This window comes from Trichoderma atroviride, chromosome 6 (assembly GCF_020647795.1).
Source record: "Trichoderma atroviride chromosome 6, complete sequence".
In the NCBI taxonomy this organism is placed as follows: domain Eukaryota; kingdom Fungi; phylum Ascomycota; class Sordariomycetes; order Hypocreales; family Hypocreaceae; genus Trichoderma; species Trichoderma atroviride.
In genome coordinates this window covers 3,237,929-3,254,966 of record NC_089405.1, presented here as the reverse complement: position 1 = coordinate 3,254,966, position 17,038 = coordinate 3,237,929, and the positions used below count along the sequence as shown (strand labels likewise).

General features: G+C 46.3%; 6 protein-coding genes across 6 annotated transcripts; 1 reads left to right on the top strand and 5 right to left on the bottom strand.

The window, feature by feature from the left end:
- Nucleotides 1–1,123: 1,123 nt before the first annotated feature.
- TrAtP1_011700 (uncharacterized protein) lies at nucleotides 1,124–3,255 on the bottom strand (the record flags this gene model as incomplete). Its single annotated transcript, XM_066115226.1, has 4 exons — nucleotides 1,124–1,142; nucleotides 1,196–2,008; nucleotides 2,061–2,931; nucleotides 2,997–3,255. The coding sequence occupies 4 exons, from the start codon at nucleotides 3,253–3,255 to the stop codon at nucleotides 1,124–1,126; spliced, it is 1,962 nt and encodes a 653-aa protein (XP_065971324.1).
- Nucleotides 3,256–3,594: 339 nt separating this feature from the next.
- On the top strand, nucleotides 3,595–4,434 carry TrAtP1_011699 (uncharacterized protein; the record flags this gene model as incomplete). Its single annotated transcript, XM_014084788.2, has 1 exon — nucleotides 3,595–4,434. The coding sequence occupies one exon, from the start codon at nucleotides 3,595–3,597 to the stop codon at nucleotides 4,432–4,434; it is 840 nt and encodes a 279-aa protein (XP_013940263.2).
- Nucleotides 4,435–4,615: 181 nt separating this feature from the next.
- On the bottom strand, nucleotides 4,616–6,806 carry TrAtP1_011698 (uncharacterized protein; the record flags this gene model as incomplete). Its single annotated transcript, XM_014084787.2, has 3 exons — nucleotides 4,616–5,230; nucleotides 5,281–6,622; nucleotides 6,679–6,806. The coding sequence occupies 3 exons, from the start codon at nucleotides 6,804–6,806 to the stop codon at nucleotides 4,616–4,618; spliced, it is 2,085 nt and encodes a 694-aa protein (XP_013940262.2).
- Nucleotides 6,807–6,822: 16 nt separating this feature from the next.
- Nucleotides 6,823–7,443, bottom strand: TrAtP1_011697 (uncharacterized protein; the record flags this gene model as incomplete). Its single annotated transcript, XM_066115225.1, has 2 exons — nucleotides 6,823–7,173; nucleotides 7,222–7,443. The coding sequence occupies 2 exons, from the start codon at nucleotides 7,441–7,443 to the stop codon at nucleotides 6,823–6,825; spliced, it is 573 nt and encodes a 190-aa protein (XP_065971323.1).
- Nucleotides 7,444–9,309: 1,866 nt separating this feature from the next.
- On the bottom strand, nucleotides 9,310–13,185 carry TrAtP1_011696 (uncharacterized protein; the record flags this gene model as incomplete). Its single annotated transcript, XM_066115224.1, has 3 exons — nucleotides 11,942–13,185; nucleotides 11,674–11,828; nucleotides 9,310–11,613 (listed from the first exon to the last, which is right to left on the bottom strand). The coding sequence occupies exons 1-3, from the start codon at nucleotides 13,032–13,034 to the stop codon at nucleotides 9,310–9,312; spliced, it is 3,552 nt and encodes a 1,183-aa protein (XP_065971322.1). The 5' UTR covers nucleotides 13,035–13,185.
- Nucleotides 13,186–13,762: 577 nt separating this feature from the next.
- Nucleotides 13,763–16,798, bottom strand: TrAtP1_011695 (uncharacterized protein; the record flags this gene model as incomplete). Its single annotated transcript, XM_066115223.1, has 2 exons — nucleotides 15,209–16,798; nucleotides 13,763–15,154 (listed from the first exon to the last, which is right to left on the bottom strand). Exons 1-2 carry the CDS (start codon nucleotides 16,451–16,453, stop codon nucleotides 13,763–13,765), a joined length of 2,637 nt encoding a protein of 878 aa, XP_065971321.1. The 5' UTR covers nucleotides 16,454–16,798.
- Nucleotides 16,799–17,038: the final 240 nt, after the last annotated feature.

Sequence of the window (17,038 nt, the reverse complement as noted above, 5' to 3'; positions counted from 1 at the left end):
GTCGAATCCTTCTGAAAAAAATATTGATGAGAGACTAAAATAACTAGTTTTGGTAGAGGTTTTATATATTAGCTTGCCTATCAGTGGATGTACATGATACTACTCCATCCTCCGTAGCCTGAACTTAAACTGTCAGTTGCACTCTGATGCTTAATGTGTACGTAAGAGCGGCATATATTATATCTTATCCTACATGCATTGAACTAGATGGGAGGTCTGCGTGTTGGCTTGTGCTACGCATTGGATACTTGCTCTCCAGAAGAGCAAGATTCTGGTAATTTATTCAAGGTGTTCGCATGATACATGTACATTAGACCTCTAAGCTTTCCACTATGTAGTATTATCCGCGCTCCATATTCGGATTGTTTCATCACCTGAACCTGATGCTATAAGCGACGAGTCATGTGAAAAGGCTACTGACTGAACCCATTTACTATGGCCTTCAAGCGTTTGCACACAAGCACCTGTAGTAAAATCCCATATCCGGATTGTTTCATCGTCTGAACCTGATGCTATAAGCGATGAGTTGTGCGAGAAGGTTACTGAGTTAACGCCATGATTATGCCCTTGAAGCATTTGCACACAAGCACCTGTAGTAAAATCCCATATCCGGATTGTTTCATCTTCTGAGCCTGATGCTATAAGCGACGAGTCATGTGAAAAGGCTATTGACCAAACCAATTTACTATGGCCTTCAAGCGTTTGCACATAAGCACCTGTAGTAAAATCCCATATCCGGATTGTTTCATCGTCTGAACCTGATGCTATAAGCGATGAGTCGTGCGAGAAGGTTACTGAGTTAACGCAATCACTATGGCCTTCAAGCGTTTGCACACAAGCACCTGTAGTAAAATCCCATATCCGGATTGTTTTATCATCTGAACCTGATGCTATAAGCGATGAATCGTGTGAGAAGGTTACCGATCGAATTATATGACTATGGCCTTTAAGCGTCCGAATACACTCGCCTGTATTAGTACGCCATAGCCGGATTGTTTTATCATATGAACCTGATGCTATAAGCGATGAGTCGTGCGAGAAGGTTACCGATCGAATCGTGTCACTATGGCCTTTAAACGTCTGAATACACTCGCCTGTATCAGTACGCCATAGCCGTATTGTTTCATCGCGTGAACCTGACGCTATAAGTGATGAGTCGTGCGAGAAAGTTACTGAATAAACAACGCTATTGCACCGAAGCTGCTTAATACACTTGACCGTATTAATACTCCATGGCTGGGCGATCTTCTCGTCAGACACCATCTGGCTTTGGCAAGGTTTCGTATCGGATATATCCATTGCGTTGGCTTCGTAATCAGATCTCGCCTCATTTATGCTTCCAAACGTAAGAGAGTCATCCATTTGCCTCAATTTCTCCAGCTCTCTTTCTATTGAAATGACCGATTTGTCTTCGCTAGAGGCTGAAGTTGCCAAACTATCCGCGAAATACGCATTTTGCTGAAAGTAATCGGAGGCATCGGCTTTCTTCGCCTGGGCTTCTTTGGCTCCCTCAAGGCTTTCATTCAGTAGATTATTGTTTATAAGCCAGCTGTCAACCTTGGACTTGCTTCGGCTCATTATTCTGTCAGTCTCCTCGCCGTTGTCATCTGCCCATGGCAATGATCTCAGCGAAAAAGAGTGGACATCTTTGGCAATATGATCGAGGAGAACATCTTCGTCCACTTTGCCTCCTTGAGCTTCCACCCAATTGCAGAGTGGGCATGCTCCGATGCTCATCGGCATTGTCCGCTTGGAGATGTCAACCAATAGCGGAATATCGTCTTGTGGTATGGATGTTGCGTGCGTTTCGATAATATGTTCCCGAAAGGCATTCTCCTCGTGAAACCTTCTACCATCTCGACAGGAAAAACAGATCCAGTGCTCAGAACTATGGTGCTCGTTGAGGAGATGGGCTCGCCAGTTCTCTTTTGTGGCAAAGAGAGTCTCGGGTTTAATGCAATCGGGTAGTATGCAAGTGTATGGGCTTAGGTCATGAGCAAGGTGTTTTCTGTCTCGAGTCAGAATAATGTACAATCCACACTTCAGGTCAAACGACTTACTTCCACTTTTGACCTTCTAAAAAGACCCTAGGAAGTGCTTGGCAACAACATGGGCACTTGAATATCAGCACGTCCTCCCCAACCTTTGGGGGGTGAGGATATTTGAGTAAGCGGACTGTCGTTGACATGACCGTCGATGCGGCTGGCGCTGATTTATGCATCTGCTGCAGAGCCAGGACATTACTGACTGCTGATGCGCTGGTGCCTGTCCTTACTGTCGGATTTACTGGCGCGTTCTCTCCTCGATCTGGTTGTTTTTCTTGGATAGGCAGTGGTACTGAGGTTACAGCTACCTTGACGGGCTCTTTAGAAGCATTCGGAGGTGATTCGGTCGCTTCTATAGGCTGTATGTGAGATTGGTTCTGTAAAATACCTGACCCTAACTTTTCAGCATGTCGTTGGGCATATAAGAATCGGTTTCGACGCTTCAGATTGCACCGAACCAGGCGTTGCTGAATCTCGCTCAGTCTCGCAGGATCGGTTTGCTCCTTTAAAATGCTGGGATTATTCAGATCAAATAAATGGAATGGCCCACCGGAAGACTCAGGGTGGGCAAGTAGAATTGTAACGAGATGTGTTTGCAAGTCGCTGTGGTCTTCCGGTTTGAACCGTTGATCTGCTTTCTGCAGCCGCGAACGTCTACCTGATCTTCGCACTGCGAGAGCGATTCGGGCAAGCTGATCGAGCATCAGCTCCACAGCTTTCATTTGTTTGCCTAATGGGCTGCGTGAAGCGAGCAGTCTTAATTCTACCTCCAACTCTTCGTCGGTGGATTCGTCTGACCAAACAGGTGACGATCGACCTGTTTGTGCTCCCGCAACGGGTTGCTCGTCTGTATGCCCCACGTCCTGGTTGATAATCTCAGAGAGGGCTAAGGCAAGTTTGTAACCGAAATTAGCAGCCACCTCGTCGACAGGATGATGATTCGTCTCTCACCTAACGCTTTGCACCGATTGACAGCCTCAGCGAGGTGGTTCAAGAGGGTCAATATGACCTCTCGCGCCTGAGGCTCAAGGGCGAGTCTGGAGTCCAGAGAAGCTCGCTTTTGCGCAGATGCTCCTGTACCCGAGACCCAGAGGTTAAAGTCGGCCAAGCGGTTCTCAGCCCATTCATCCTTTCCCAGTGACTCGACGGCCAAGCAGTCCGTGAAGCTCTGCAAACAATCTGCACTTGCTTGAGAAATTGTCTTGTCCATTTTTGCAGAGGCACTTCAGAGACGCTAGGACTAAAAAGATGTAGAAAGAAAATAACTCCGCTGTTACACGTCTTCTTCTGTTCCGCTTGTGAATGGAGGGGAGATGGGACTTCACGTGGTGCCATCGGAAGCCATTGGTCGGAACCCCGCAACTTATGCGTAGAAATTGATTACGCAAAGGCTGAGAGATGCATACCCTCTATTTCAGATATGTTTATCATGAGGAGGGGGACTCTTTTGGTACATTAATAACACATTTCGACCTTTGCTCATCGCGAGGGCAAGCCCGAAATTTTATATAAACAAGTTCGTCGTGTCGTGACGACTTCGATTCACGGCATGGCCCAGCAGCCTACTTATTTCCTTGCACCCAGCTTTCGTTTCAAGCCTGGTACAGGTCCAATAGCCTTGGGCAATATCATTGCAGACCCGCTGCGGCCGCATCGCGCGCTGACTACCGTCGGGGAGGAGACGTTGGAGACAGATTATCCTCGAGTCGAAACCATTGCCGATCAGGATCGTAGTACAGTTCGGGGTGCTAGCTGTGAATTTTCGATGGCTATATGGTCTCAATTCCTACAGACCATCTCCGCGAAAGTATCTGGTGGGCGGAGTGTCAACATGCAAACAACCTATACAATGAGGGCTCTTGAAACGACTTATTTTGTCACCGACCCCAGTCTGGAAGTAATCGAGGCACGCCTCAGAGCGCCGCGCGTTCAAGCAGTTATCAAGGCCAGTAATATACCTGGCTTCCGGCATTCGGTTTACATGGTCACTGGTTTGATGGTCGCCAAGGGCTTTGCCGCTGTTCAGCAAACGGCAAGGACTAAGGCCGGCGAGGTGAGCGCCATTGGAGGTATCCTCACGCCTGCAGGTGACGTAGGGCTCGGGACAGGCACCACCAGCTCCTCTACCACCGAACAGGGCGATACATGGAAGACGGTAGATGATATTGTATTTGCATATCAACTTCTTAAGATCGAGGTCAAGGGTTGGAGGGGGACAAGAGTCGAATATGATGAGTTTCGACACAATGCGGCGTATCTCAGCAAAGACGATTCGGAATCTTGTTCTGAATCCGATGGAGAGGATGCAGACGACGAAATTAAAGGACAAGTTACAGTGTGTGCAGCGGGAGTAAACAATCTATCACCTTCAAGCCTCGGGGGGGGTTGAGATTGAGCAGGTGGAACTTATAGAAGGCGAGCACAGGATAGCATGCATATCAGCGGTTGACGTGTAAGGACAACTGGCGGATGGCCATACAGACCGGCTTGATAGTCATACGCACAGCATGGAATGACTGATGTTATCTTTTTTTTTTTTGGGTCTAGTTTCTTTAGTTACTCATAATGTCCTAAACATCTGCTACTGCCGCCGCAATCTTTATCCATCGTTCATCGTCTGATTTGTCCAGTAGTTGCCATGGTGTCAGATACAAAGAGTGCTGATACAGGGTCTCAGTAGAGAGAGCTTTGAACAAGGCTAGCATTCCCCGATATGTACGTATCTTCCTCTTCACGTTCTGCAATATGAATTTCGAAGAAGCACCGACTTCTATTCTGTTGATGTATCCTATTAAAAGGGCTGCTGTGGCTGCCGCTATTGCGGTCGCAACAGAGGTGCCCGTCTGACACTTTTTGCCGATATGGTCGCTCAACCATGCGCCCGGAACCTTCAAGCCCAGGGTTCCAAATGTAACGGTGTCGTTCTCGCTCCGAGGTGGGTTAAAGCTTTCATATTGACCATCCGCATTGGTGGCGCGGATAGATATCACTGAGTCATGGCGAGCAGGAAACATCTCCACTTGGTTTGATCCAGAGTTTGAAGCAGCTGCGAAGAAGAGTTTGGATCCGTGATCGTCATTTAACGCATCGAGTATAGCATGGCTGATACACTGCTTCTCCTCAGTGTATCCGAATGACATTGTGATTATGTCGGCTTTCCACTCCTTACTCGCCCAGGCGATGGCCTGAAGTCGTGTTAGCACATTTCTACTCACTTGCTGCAAAACGACTTTACCTTTGTAACATTTTCGCTTGCAGTCGAGAGTTCAGTGGCATCTGCTGCGATACGTGCTATATATACATCGGCATCTATCGCAATGTCCATGATAAGAGAGACCAGATGGGTTCCATGCCCGTGTTTATCCACCCACTCCTCAGACCCATCAACATAGTCTTTCCATCCTTTGAGACGAGAAATATTGGATGGAAGATGAAAGAATGGGGAGTCATTGTCGCAACCGGTGTCCAGAATAGCAATCCGAACACGTCTGGTGGAATGTCCTGGGGCAGCTGACAGGATCCCACTCAGCTTTTGCATGCGCGAGAGCCACTTCATGGCCTCTTTCTCATCCTTATCATCTTTTGCGCGGGTTTTCTTGGCTTTATTGTTATCTTTTTGCCCCCAAAGGCCGTCATTAGAAGAATGTTGTTTAACCTGCTGAACAGTCGATTTTTGGAAGGAAGTATTCAGAGGGTCAATTCTATTGTTGATTAGTTGTTCCATCCACTTCGTCCCTTCCAGGAGGTCTTTCAGTCGAGAGACAACCTTTTTATACAACACATCCCTCCGCTGTCTTAGACCTTGCTGAGTTTCTTCTGCTTCTCCATAAAGAGTAAACATTTTGGGATCCAAGCAGTCTTTGACAGCATCATGGTAGTCAGAGAACTCAAAGTTCTCCCAGAGTTTCCCGTCATTCAGGCACCGAATAGCCTGCGTCAAATATTGATTGGTGGTAGCCGCTAATGACTGTACTTGATGCTCGCGATCTTGCTTAGGAAGTGGCGACCCAATGCCAATTTCGACCAGCATAATTCCCAACGTGCGGATCCTTGGGTAATAATGTATCTCATCCTTCACGGTGCTATACTCGTTGAAACTGGAATCCTCGTTGTCGAATTGAACACAGAGATAAGGCTTGGATGGGAATAAGAGACCTTGATGACCAGAAAAGCTATCTTTACTCTCCCAGATGAATTGGATAGTCTCACTCGTCCATGTAGTTGTCATCCAATCGGTGTCGTAGTACTGCCAGACGGAGTGGGCAAGTATATATGCGAGCGCAGTTTTCATCTTGGCTGAAAGATGATAGTTCTCGAGAATATTGGCGAGCGAGATGCCTGGAAGGTGCTGAACCATTTGCTTTAGTAAATATGGTCTATATCTCTGAAGCTTTTCGTCTTGGACTGCCAAACGGACGCGGGAGCTGGTATCCGACTTTATGAGGCTACAAAAGTCCCCTTGGCCAACAACCTCAATAGCATCTTCTGCGCGTGGAAGTCGTCGGGGATCTTCATCGCTCTTGGAGAATCGTGTGCTTTTAGCTGGTCTGCTTGAACTCTTTTGCCTCTTTGGGGGCCTGCATTTATCGTCAGCTTCGGTGATAAATCTTTCAAGAAAAAGAAGACATCTTACTGTGAAACGAGCAGCTCTACATCTTGCCAGCGGTTGAATTGCTCTCCCCATTTAGTACTGCGTGAAAAGAGCATGTCAAACTGAACTTGCCCGTAGTCGTTTGTGTTTTGCAGCACTGGCTGCAACATCAATCTCGCCAAGTGACTAAAGCCCCCCCTGGGTTGAACCATCACATGTGCAACACATATGACTTCGTAGAACATGAAAAGCCTTTGCGTGGATTTCACGAGGATGAGGATCCACCGGTCTATCCTTTCGAGGCTTCGTTAACACCTCTTCATCGACCTCACGCCCCATTTCGTTTGCTCGCAGTACGATTCTTCTTAGGCGGCATATAGACTCGGTACCATTCCTATCATTCGATACGAGGTTTCCAATTGCTTGTTCGATTTTCCTCTTGACTGTTGTATATTCTCGCGAGCCTTCTTGCTTCTCTGCGACGGCCTCCAACATTGGATATCCGTACGCTGGGTCTGTTGAGAGCCGCTTTGGCCACTAATAACGGGTTAGGCGCTGGTCCGACTAGTGGGCTTCTAGACTTACGCTACATATCCTCTCAACATGCTTGACCAGTTTGAAGATGTGCAACTTCAGTTCATCGTAGTCGTTTGGATCAATAGAGCCGAGATGGTCAACCACCAGCCACAGTTCCGTTCCAAGAGAAGCGCACGTCGGGTTCACAAGAGAGATTCCTAAATTGATGGCAATTTTTGCAACCTGGCTTATGGCCGTCTGTGCAAAGTCTAGCAGGTCTTTGTTGGCCATCGCGGATCCTAGACGATGATAGTTGGCGATCTCGAATTGTCAGCTCCTGGCAAAATTTGGGAGATAACAGGCTCGACACCATAATGAATTCCTACTCGGTATAGGCTGGAAATTCTAGACCCGGAGCGGGGTTGGGCTGGCATCTAAGCCGAGCCTCCAAGGCTGTGAAAGCCCAACTCCTCGTTGACAAGAGTGATTGATGCTAGTCCTCTGTAAAATACACGCCTCAGGTAGCTAATATAACCCTTTGCGTTGTGTGTTGAAATAACATCCAAGTCCATAATACCTCTGCATGTTGGTTTCTACACGCTGAACTTGCTAGCACTAGTACATAAGGTAGTGGGTAGTTACAGTCTGGACATGGTGCTACGAGTAAAGGAGGGGTGAACCTAGGTGATGATCTTACTGATATCAGATTGCAAAACGTTAATCGGTACAGTAGAAAACGGTAGTAGTGTTGGTCCGTTTTGATTGGACTTGTACGGTAGCGAGCATCGCGGGGTTAGTTACCCATCAAAAATGGAATTATGCGATTTGGAGTCTTGGGCTGTAAAAAATGGAAGACATCGCACTCAAGAAAAGCGCTTAACGGGACCCCGAATTCTCCACTACCTATGGTCGTATGTGCTAGTTCGTGACATTAATCGACTTATATCGTGACTCTGACTCAAGTGAGCATCATTAATGTATTGCTAAGCTTGTGCTTATATTTCTTACTCCTTATCACGACCGCAAATTTACGCATGAAGCATTAGAATTTTGGGAAGACTAATTAGAAAAGAAAAAGATATACAACAGCCGGCGTTAGACTTGGCCGAGGTCAGGTTCATGTTGGTAGAGAGACACGGTGTAACAGTTTTGAGCAAATTTTTTTTTTTTTTTTTTGCGAGTATTATAGAACTAAACGTGCAATTAGTACTATATTACGGACGTAGCAAGTAGTTATATAAGCTATCTAAATGAGTGTCTTCCTTGTAAATAGCTTTATTAGGAGAGTGTCCCTTGAGTATTTATATAAGGGTTTCATCATTTTAATAAGCGGAGTCTATAGCTTATTACTATAGAATACGCGTTTACCCAGCTCATGATTGCTGATGTATCAAGTACGACGCGAGGGGTTCAAGTTACTCTCTCCAAACCGACATTGCAGGTATGAAAAAACCCCCTTGATCCCTGACTCCTCCAGATGCCTAGACCACTCAGCCCCCACAGAATCATAGATGTGCAAGCAGCCCGTTCTTAATCTACTGAGGGCTCCATAGGCCAATCAAAAAAAAACAATGATGTACTTCGTTTGTTGGCCAAGCACCACTTTCGCACAACTGGTCGCCTCTAGTCGATGGACTAGTCACTGGGTTGGTAATAGTCGTGGGAAAGAAGAGGAATCAATTGTTGATTTAGTGCTCGCCGTGATGATATTTCTGATGCCTTTGGCATTAGGGTAATTGCAGAACGCTGGCATCGCTGCCGTCAAGAAGGTAGAGAGACGCACCAACAGTATGAAGAGAGTACGCCCTCCCTTGAGCCTTGGCAGAGAGGGCAGAGGTGCGGAATTGCACTTTATACTCACAGAAGAACGTGCTATGTTACACGAAATCTGCAAAGACTAATCAATCCTGCAATCCGTTCTTCACTTGGCTGAATTACTCTCAAGGCAATTTGTTAGTAAACAAATACGAAAGATCAACGCTTAACTCTGCATAAAACTTAAGAGATGGGATTGACAGAACGAGGCGAAGACGGGTAGCCGCAGAGGACGCTCAAATGATGCATGCGTTGCCATTCAAGGCTGGAAAATGAATGGTCGGAATAAAAAAAAATCCTTTACGTAGAGACAGACACCTAAATACTTATCGGGCAAAAGTTTCAAGCTACCCCTCCTTTGATCCTTTGTCGTAGCATATCCTTCAAAAACTTAATCAAGTCCTCTCTTCGAATGAACAAGCTTTTACCACTTTCTTCCACTTCACTGTAGTTGTAAACATCATCCGTGATTGCGCCAGCTAGTGTATTGATATCTCGTCCATTCGACCATCCATTTGTCATACTCAACTTTTTGAATAGTCTCATTACTGTTTCGTACTCATTTGTGTTGACATTATTATCTTCCAGAAGCTCGATATCTTGCTTGGAAAGCAGATTCTGAAGATATTGTAGAGCTGCCCGTGGTTTCATGGGAGAGAAGTTGATCTCCGTAGTGAAACGACCTCGAAGTCCAGCATTCACTTTCATGAGAAGATCCATTTCGCGCGTGTAGCCAGCCAGGACAATGACTAGTTTGCGCTGATATCGAGGCTTCGTCATGCAGTCAACTATTTCCGCGACTGCTTCGTCTCCAAAGCTGTTTCGGCCACCAAGCCCTAAGCGATAGGCTTCGTCGATGAACAAAATCTTGCCCAATGATTTTTCAAACAAATCAATCACCTTTGGCCCAGTATGGCCAACGTGCTTTCCAATTAGTTGCGAAGCAGAACACTCAACCACCTCATTAGTGGATAAGATGCCCATGTCGTAAAATATCTGACCAACTATGCGAGCAGTATGTGTCTTCCCAGTGCCTGGAGGGCCCTTGAAAACGAATGTAAATGGAATGGTGTCTCTGGGATTCTTATTTCTACGCCTCAAGTTCTCAGCCGTGCGTTGATAGCCTTGAAATCGTTGAATAGTTTCTTCGAACCCAATCAACCCATCAAACAGGGCTCGGCATCTTTCGGCCGCCGTAGATCCGCGATTGTAATTGGGGTCAAAATCCTCCGGCTCAAGAGTAATATTCACCATCTCCAGATAGTCGAGCTCGAAGGAACTGTTGACCATATTTGGGCGACTCAATCCAGAATCAGCATCAGCTTTCTCATGGATGATTGACTTGTCTTCATTGGGCTTTTCCTTCTTCGTTGTCTCACCTTTGCCCTTTCTCAATGTTCGCTCTTTATATCTGACCTTTGCCTGATTTAACAAGTTGACAACGTCTCCACCATTGCCAAAGTTGGGCCGATCTCTTGCCCGGCGCAACACTTCTGAAGCAACTTGCATCGCGGCCGTGGAAGCTTTTATCTCGCTCTCTTCCATTTTCATTCCAAGGATCTCTGTGAGTCTATCGTCATCATAATCTTGAAATCGAAAGGCCTCCTCAAGTGGAAACCGGCGACGCAGACCTGGATTGCATTTCTGAAACATTTGCTCCATCCTGTCGGGATATCCGATGAGGATAATGCAGCGACCCTCTCCTGTTCTGTTGTGGATTTTGGAGACAATCACATCAATGCAGGCAAGTCGAAATTTGTCTGTTCCGTCTACCCCATCCAGACTCCCATTGAAGAACATATGTGCGTCGTCTATGATCAACACTTTCCCCTTTGTCGCGTCAATGATGGAATTGGTCTTAACCTCCGATTGACCTACGTGCTGGCCAATGAAGTCGCTTGGGACTTTAAATACCACCTCTTGATTTGGTACAAGACCAACTTCGGTAATGATCTGACCATAGAGCTTTGCAACAGTCGTTTTTCCTGTTCCAGGAGGACCCAAGAAAACTCTATTCAAGGATATATTGAGAAGCTCCTTACCAGCGACTTCTCTCCTGTAGTTAAGTTTAGCTCGATCAAAGTTTTTGCTGATGGCTTGTTTGACATCATCTAGCCCAGCCATCTTTTGAAGCTCCTTCCATGCATCACTCTTTGCTCGGCAATCCTCGGGCTCAGGTCCGATGATATCTTCGCCTGTCAGAAGATTCTCGTCCGGAGCCGGCTCAACCCATAGGTCGTCAATATCTACTAGCCTCTGCCGAAGGCGAGAAGCTTGTCGTTCCAAGATTTTTAAATAGGCCAAGTGGAGCTCATGTACGTTTCCAAATCCAGGTTCCTCGCGGCCATAGCCCACACGCTTCGCTAATATACGAGGATATGGGCCGGCTGGTCCCTGCTGGATCTTGAAATTGTCTTGTCGGATCATCCGTAGTAAAATACTTCGGAGTTCTTCGTCATCATAGTCTTTAATATGAAATCGCCGCGGAAATAACCATCTGCCATGAGGAGAGCTTCCTAAGAAGGATGATATGTGGTCAGGTGAGCCTGACACGACCAAAATAACCCCAGTGCAATTGTTTAAAGCGTCTATTAATAATGCGCGTGCATCATGATCAACGAAGCCTGCGTCGTAGAGGAAAAAAACCTTTATAAATTAGCAAAAAAGAAGGTTTAAAGAAATAATACGTTAAGAAAATCAACTAACTCCATCGCTAATTAAGCTAATATCATCTTGGAGTATCGATGTTCTAGTGACCATGCGGCCCGACATAGATTCGTATTCTGGATCCTCTGATTCAAGGTCCCAAACGTTGCAATCTTTAAGGAATGCAAAATACAATTCCGACAAACTTCTTTTGCCTAATAAGATGCGATTAGTAAAATCGCTCTGACTGCGACATGAGAAGTGAAAATGTTGCAGTAACGAAACATCGCGCTTTATGACAGGAAATGAATGAATAAAATTCTCATACCAGTTCCCGGGTTACCAGTCAAGACTAAATTGAAATCATGCTTCTTCAAATGCTCACGGCGACCTCGTGCTGTATCAATCATTCCCTTTATCTCTATAAAGGCGGCTTTTATGTGTTCAAGCCCAACCATGTCCATAATCTTGTCCAGCGTCTCGTTTGTCTGGTCCAATTTGCGTTTTTGAAGTTGCCATATTTTCTTCACGGATGAATCAGTAGAGGCTTCAGTTAGTAATGTATCGTTCAAAGGAGGAATATTATCAATAGAGCCTCGTCGGGAGTGCCCTTCTCCTTCTGTTGGTGAATCGAAAGGATTAAAATAAGGCGATGCTGGTAAAGATACCTCAGCAGGGTCTACAGAGTGTTCAGAACCAGAATCTGACGAGCTCTCTTGTTCGCTCTCCTCTAGTGAGCTTTCTTGTTCGCTCTCATCTAGTGAGTTTTCTTGTTCGCTCTCCTTCAGTGAGCTCTCTTCTTCGTCTTCGGTTTTGGGAGATTTGCTTAACGACTTTTCCAATTCCGAAAAGCGAGTGTCCTTTTCGCAGAAGAGCTCCCTGAGGTCTTCTATATGCGAAGGGATTTCCTGCTCATTTAGAACAGACTGGGAATCTTCGAGCCCAATTACATCGGTTATGTCATTTTGGAATTGAGATTCAGATGTTGGTGGCTCGATGCTGCTAGACGGCATGGCATCGTGCTTTGGTGTATCTTCTTGGCCATCGGGATGCATTACTTCTGGTCGTTGATCAGATTGCCCGTTATTAGAAGGTAGGGCATTTGATGAGTGACCATTTGACAGATCGCTTCCACATGTGCTTTGACTGTCATTCTCTAACGCGGCGATGGGCGGACGGCATTCCGGAACTATTTCAGCTATATTGCCGGATGGATCCGTGACTGAATCTTCTGTTGAGAGTTTGTCGACTACTCCATCTTTGCTTCCAAGCTTGGCATCTTGATTTATCGCCTCATCTGAAATGTCCTTCTCTGTGGGTTCTACATTGTCAGTATTGACAACGTTGGAGTCACCAGCGCTGCAATCTCCCTGCGGTTGTGAGTCAATTAGTTCTTCCCAATTGGTCAAATCTTGACTCATTTTGGAACTTTCAAAGGTCCTTGTTAGGATACAAATAGGCTGCAAATATTGCGGTAGAGTAATAAACAGAGGAGAATGAGAACAAGTTCGATAATGCGCCTTGAAGTAACAAGGCTTGAATGGGGGTTTTAAATCTTCACACCAGCTGACGATGGAATCTGAAGGAAATAGCAACACATCAATCCCCGCTTCTGTGCGTAGGCATTTTAATAATATGCACATCAAATATGAGAGGGTGTAGCTGTAGTAAAATGAGGCTCCGAGCAAAGTCCAGGTAACCGAGCCAGTGCGAATAGTTTTGTAGGCTTTGCGTCGCGGCCATGTAAGAGTTGGTCCAGCTGCCTTCATGCAGGTGAGTGCATATATCTATAGGTGACGTGGCATGCATAAGACGAGCACGGTGGCAAAAAAAGAAATCTAATCATATGCGCAGGGGAAGACACGGGAGCTATGTTTTCTTGAAGGTTGCCAACATAGGATCCCACAGCGCGTCGCCTCCTTGAGATTTGGTATCAGCGATGAAGAGTGTTCCAAAGTAACACATGACACAAATATGCATTCGTGGCAATTACGTGTTAATTTGGGTATGATTCTTTACCACAATCTGTGTCATATCATATAGTCAGGTTCCTATCAGTCTTATACTATACATTCTTAAGAACTCAGAAGAGAAAGTAGTGAATAAATCATCGATAGGACGTCAACAGGCCAATCTTTGGTCCTAGCAGCTACTCGAAAACAACTCCAGCATTTTTGAATTCCCATAGACCTTGAACTCGTTTCCATTTAAAGTTGTCTACTTTCTTCAGACGTAGACCAACCAAATCCTTTACCTTATCATCACCGGAATCTCTCTCCTTTGATATACGGCCCAGGTCCTCGCAAACAAGTCGTGAATTATCAGTGCCCCTTCGGTGTTCCAGTATTGTCAAAAATGTTCCACATCGGTAGTCGAGGCAAACAATCGCATGTCCACGTGGGGTCAAAACCTTGAGGAGTGCAATACCGCTAAGCATCAATGTTTCAGCACTGAGTGGTTGATCGATAGAGAACCCGTCGCCGCCATTAGTTTGGTTGCGGAAAATGGTGTTGTAAGGACCTCTGGTGACGAGAATACTTCCATTACAATCGTCGTGTAGCAGTTTCGCCATGATAAGCTGATAGTCAAGATTTGTCGCCGCTGCTAATTCTGACACTGATCGGCATCGAACTCGTTGACGTAGGAAGTCGCTCCACGTCCAGCTCTCAACCCACATGCTCTTGAATACCACAATAATGAATGCTGCGAGAGCCCAAGTATATGTTGCTAGGTTAAATGGATCCACGCCGTCTATTCGTTGGCCAACTGTGAGGCCCATTGCCAGGCCGCCGCCAACAAGAACCGCGGTGATGGCCATCAGTGACCAAACGTAGGTTTTGCAAGAGACAGTCACCGAGGTTTCATCCACAACCCACTTTTCCATCTTGACTACACAGGAATCAAGTTTCTCTTGTACTTGTTCTTCGCCATTATTCTCACTTGTCGGTTGGTTCTGTGATAATGTTGGGGATCGCTGAAGCTGGTGGTTTGCCCGGCCCCATCTGCCATTTCCTTCCGCTAGCAATTTGCAACGTGAGAAACGCTGATCTGCAAATGCTGTTGGCAAGAGGAGAGTCTCTCGTTGTCTGGCTCCTTGTTCGAATTCGCCTGTATAAAGTCGAACAAAGGCACCAAACTGACCTTCCTCATACGAGGTAACCACGTCTTCAATTCCTCCAGACATAGCTATCATAGATCGAAAGCTAGTGAAGTCGGAGATGAGTATTGGACTCGCTACAAAAAGCGCAATCATAACCTCAGTAATATCGGCCATTGAGAAAATCTGGACGTTCTTCTTTGAGCGCCAAAAGCTATTGATTCCACCCGCGCCATTTGAAGACTTTTTATTTGTCGTTTCGAAGAATGCCCATTCAAAGTAGGTACGGATACCTTGATTACTCGGTGGCGGAGACTGTTCAACTCTGCGCTTTGTGTTCTGTAGAGTTTGGTCCACGATGCTCAGGGCCGATTGTGCAGTATTCAGTACGTTTCGATCAGATGATGCGGAGTACTCCAGGTCTCTGTCTTGGAAAAGCATAGTCTATGATAAGAAAAGGTCAGAAGAAGCCATAAAGCAGGGTCGTCATCTACTTACCTTGAAACCTTCGAATCCAATATCGTATACCACAGCGCACACCTCATAATTTGTAACAGGGAGCCCTGATCTATTCGTGGATAATAGCGAAGAAAGAATGTATTTTATCGCAGAATTAAGTCCTGAACGGAACTTGTTCTGCGTTACGCAATAGGCGCTGATGCTGGCGTCTTCTTCCGATGTAAGGCCTTCTTTGGTATCTGCGTCGATGATTCGCAACGCTTCCTCACATTCTTCTTCATCAGCATCAATGTTGATGGAGATACTGTGAGAGCCCCTAGCTGACGTTTGAGCGTCCTTCAAGTGCTCTGTCCCTACCGCGACCGACTCGTTGGCCCTCAACTTGATATCCATCAGCAATGCCTTGATTTTTGCAACTCGTGCAACTAATACTGCCATGACGTTGGTGAGCCAGTACTCTCCAACTGCTGTCTGGTGTATCAACCTCATCAGAAGAGCAGAAACGTAATCGACCAATTGAAACGCGTCATGAATGAATTCTTCAGAGTCGTATTGGTCTTCTTCCCCTCCCTCCCCATCAGCAAAAGAGGATGGTTGTGCCGCCAACTGCGCTTGCTGTATCAATTTCTGCATTCGACTATGATTCGCAAGGCGAGTGCAATACTGAGCATTTATGCATTCATTGTCTAGCAAGCAGAGGTTTTGAGCCGTCAAGATGCATTGAGACATTTTGGATAGTTTGCGGTATCCTTCCTCGTTGCCATTCATCGCCGAAAGCAGCTTTGTCTGCCCTAAGCACAATTTCTCCTGAGGTTGTTCTAAAATGTGTGAAAGGCGTTTGGCTTCGGCCTTGCGAAACCTTTTGGCGGCACCCTTGGGGACAGAATGTTGAACTAAGCTATCAAACTCGGGATACGTAATGTTCGACTCGCTCTTCGGTTCAATGATTTCCATGATAGAATCGATGGAAGGACATTCCTGTAACGAACCACGCCTAGCAGGCTCTCCTTCATGGGGAGCACTAAGCATGGGAGGTGCACCGGTTGCTTGAGCTCTCAGCCTTCCGTGGGAGAGATACTGCCTCCCGCGCCGCCAGATTTCTGCACCATTAGATCGAATTGATTGGCCTTTTACATTTTGCCCAAATAGTCGTGTGCCAAGATTCTGCACAGAGTTGGATGTGGCCACGGGTTGTCCATTATCATTGATTAGCCCAGTCTCGCTGGAGAGGTCGCCGGGTTTCTCAAATCTCTCGCTGGGAGAACCTCGACTCCCGGATACCATGGCGGCGATACGAAGGAGAAACAGTTGAATGTCATTATCCCAAAGATGTGAACTGAGGGGGGGAAGAAAAAAAATCGTTGAAGATCGCTTTTCGTCGAGAAATTGGACACTGGAGCTCTTGCCCTCTGGCTCACTCTGAGCTCGGGCTCGATCCACAGCCTGATGCAGCCTGCTGTATCTTTGGCCAATGTGCCCTTCTATCACCAGCCTCTCGAGATGTCACATAAGGCTCTCATTGGTAAGAGCACCCTGGCAAGGCAATCGCATCCTTCAGTGGAGATGATGTGGCTGAGAATGCAGTCAACAAACTGCTAGCGTGTTCAATAGCCAGCTGAAAGCTGCATAAATGCGACATGAGATGTGATGCGTAGTAGTCGTAGGCTAGATATGATACCGAAAGTACAAATTGCTTCGGTAACTCGGTGGGGCTAACATGGCTGACTTGCTTACTTGTGTGGTAGATTCGAATCGAACAGGCTGTCAGGCATCAGCAATGGTGCAAATCCCGCATGAAGAGAAAGACATTGATACCCAAGGCTATACAGTGTGCATGGGGTAATGGAGATAAGCTAGATTCACGGTGGT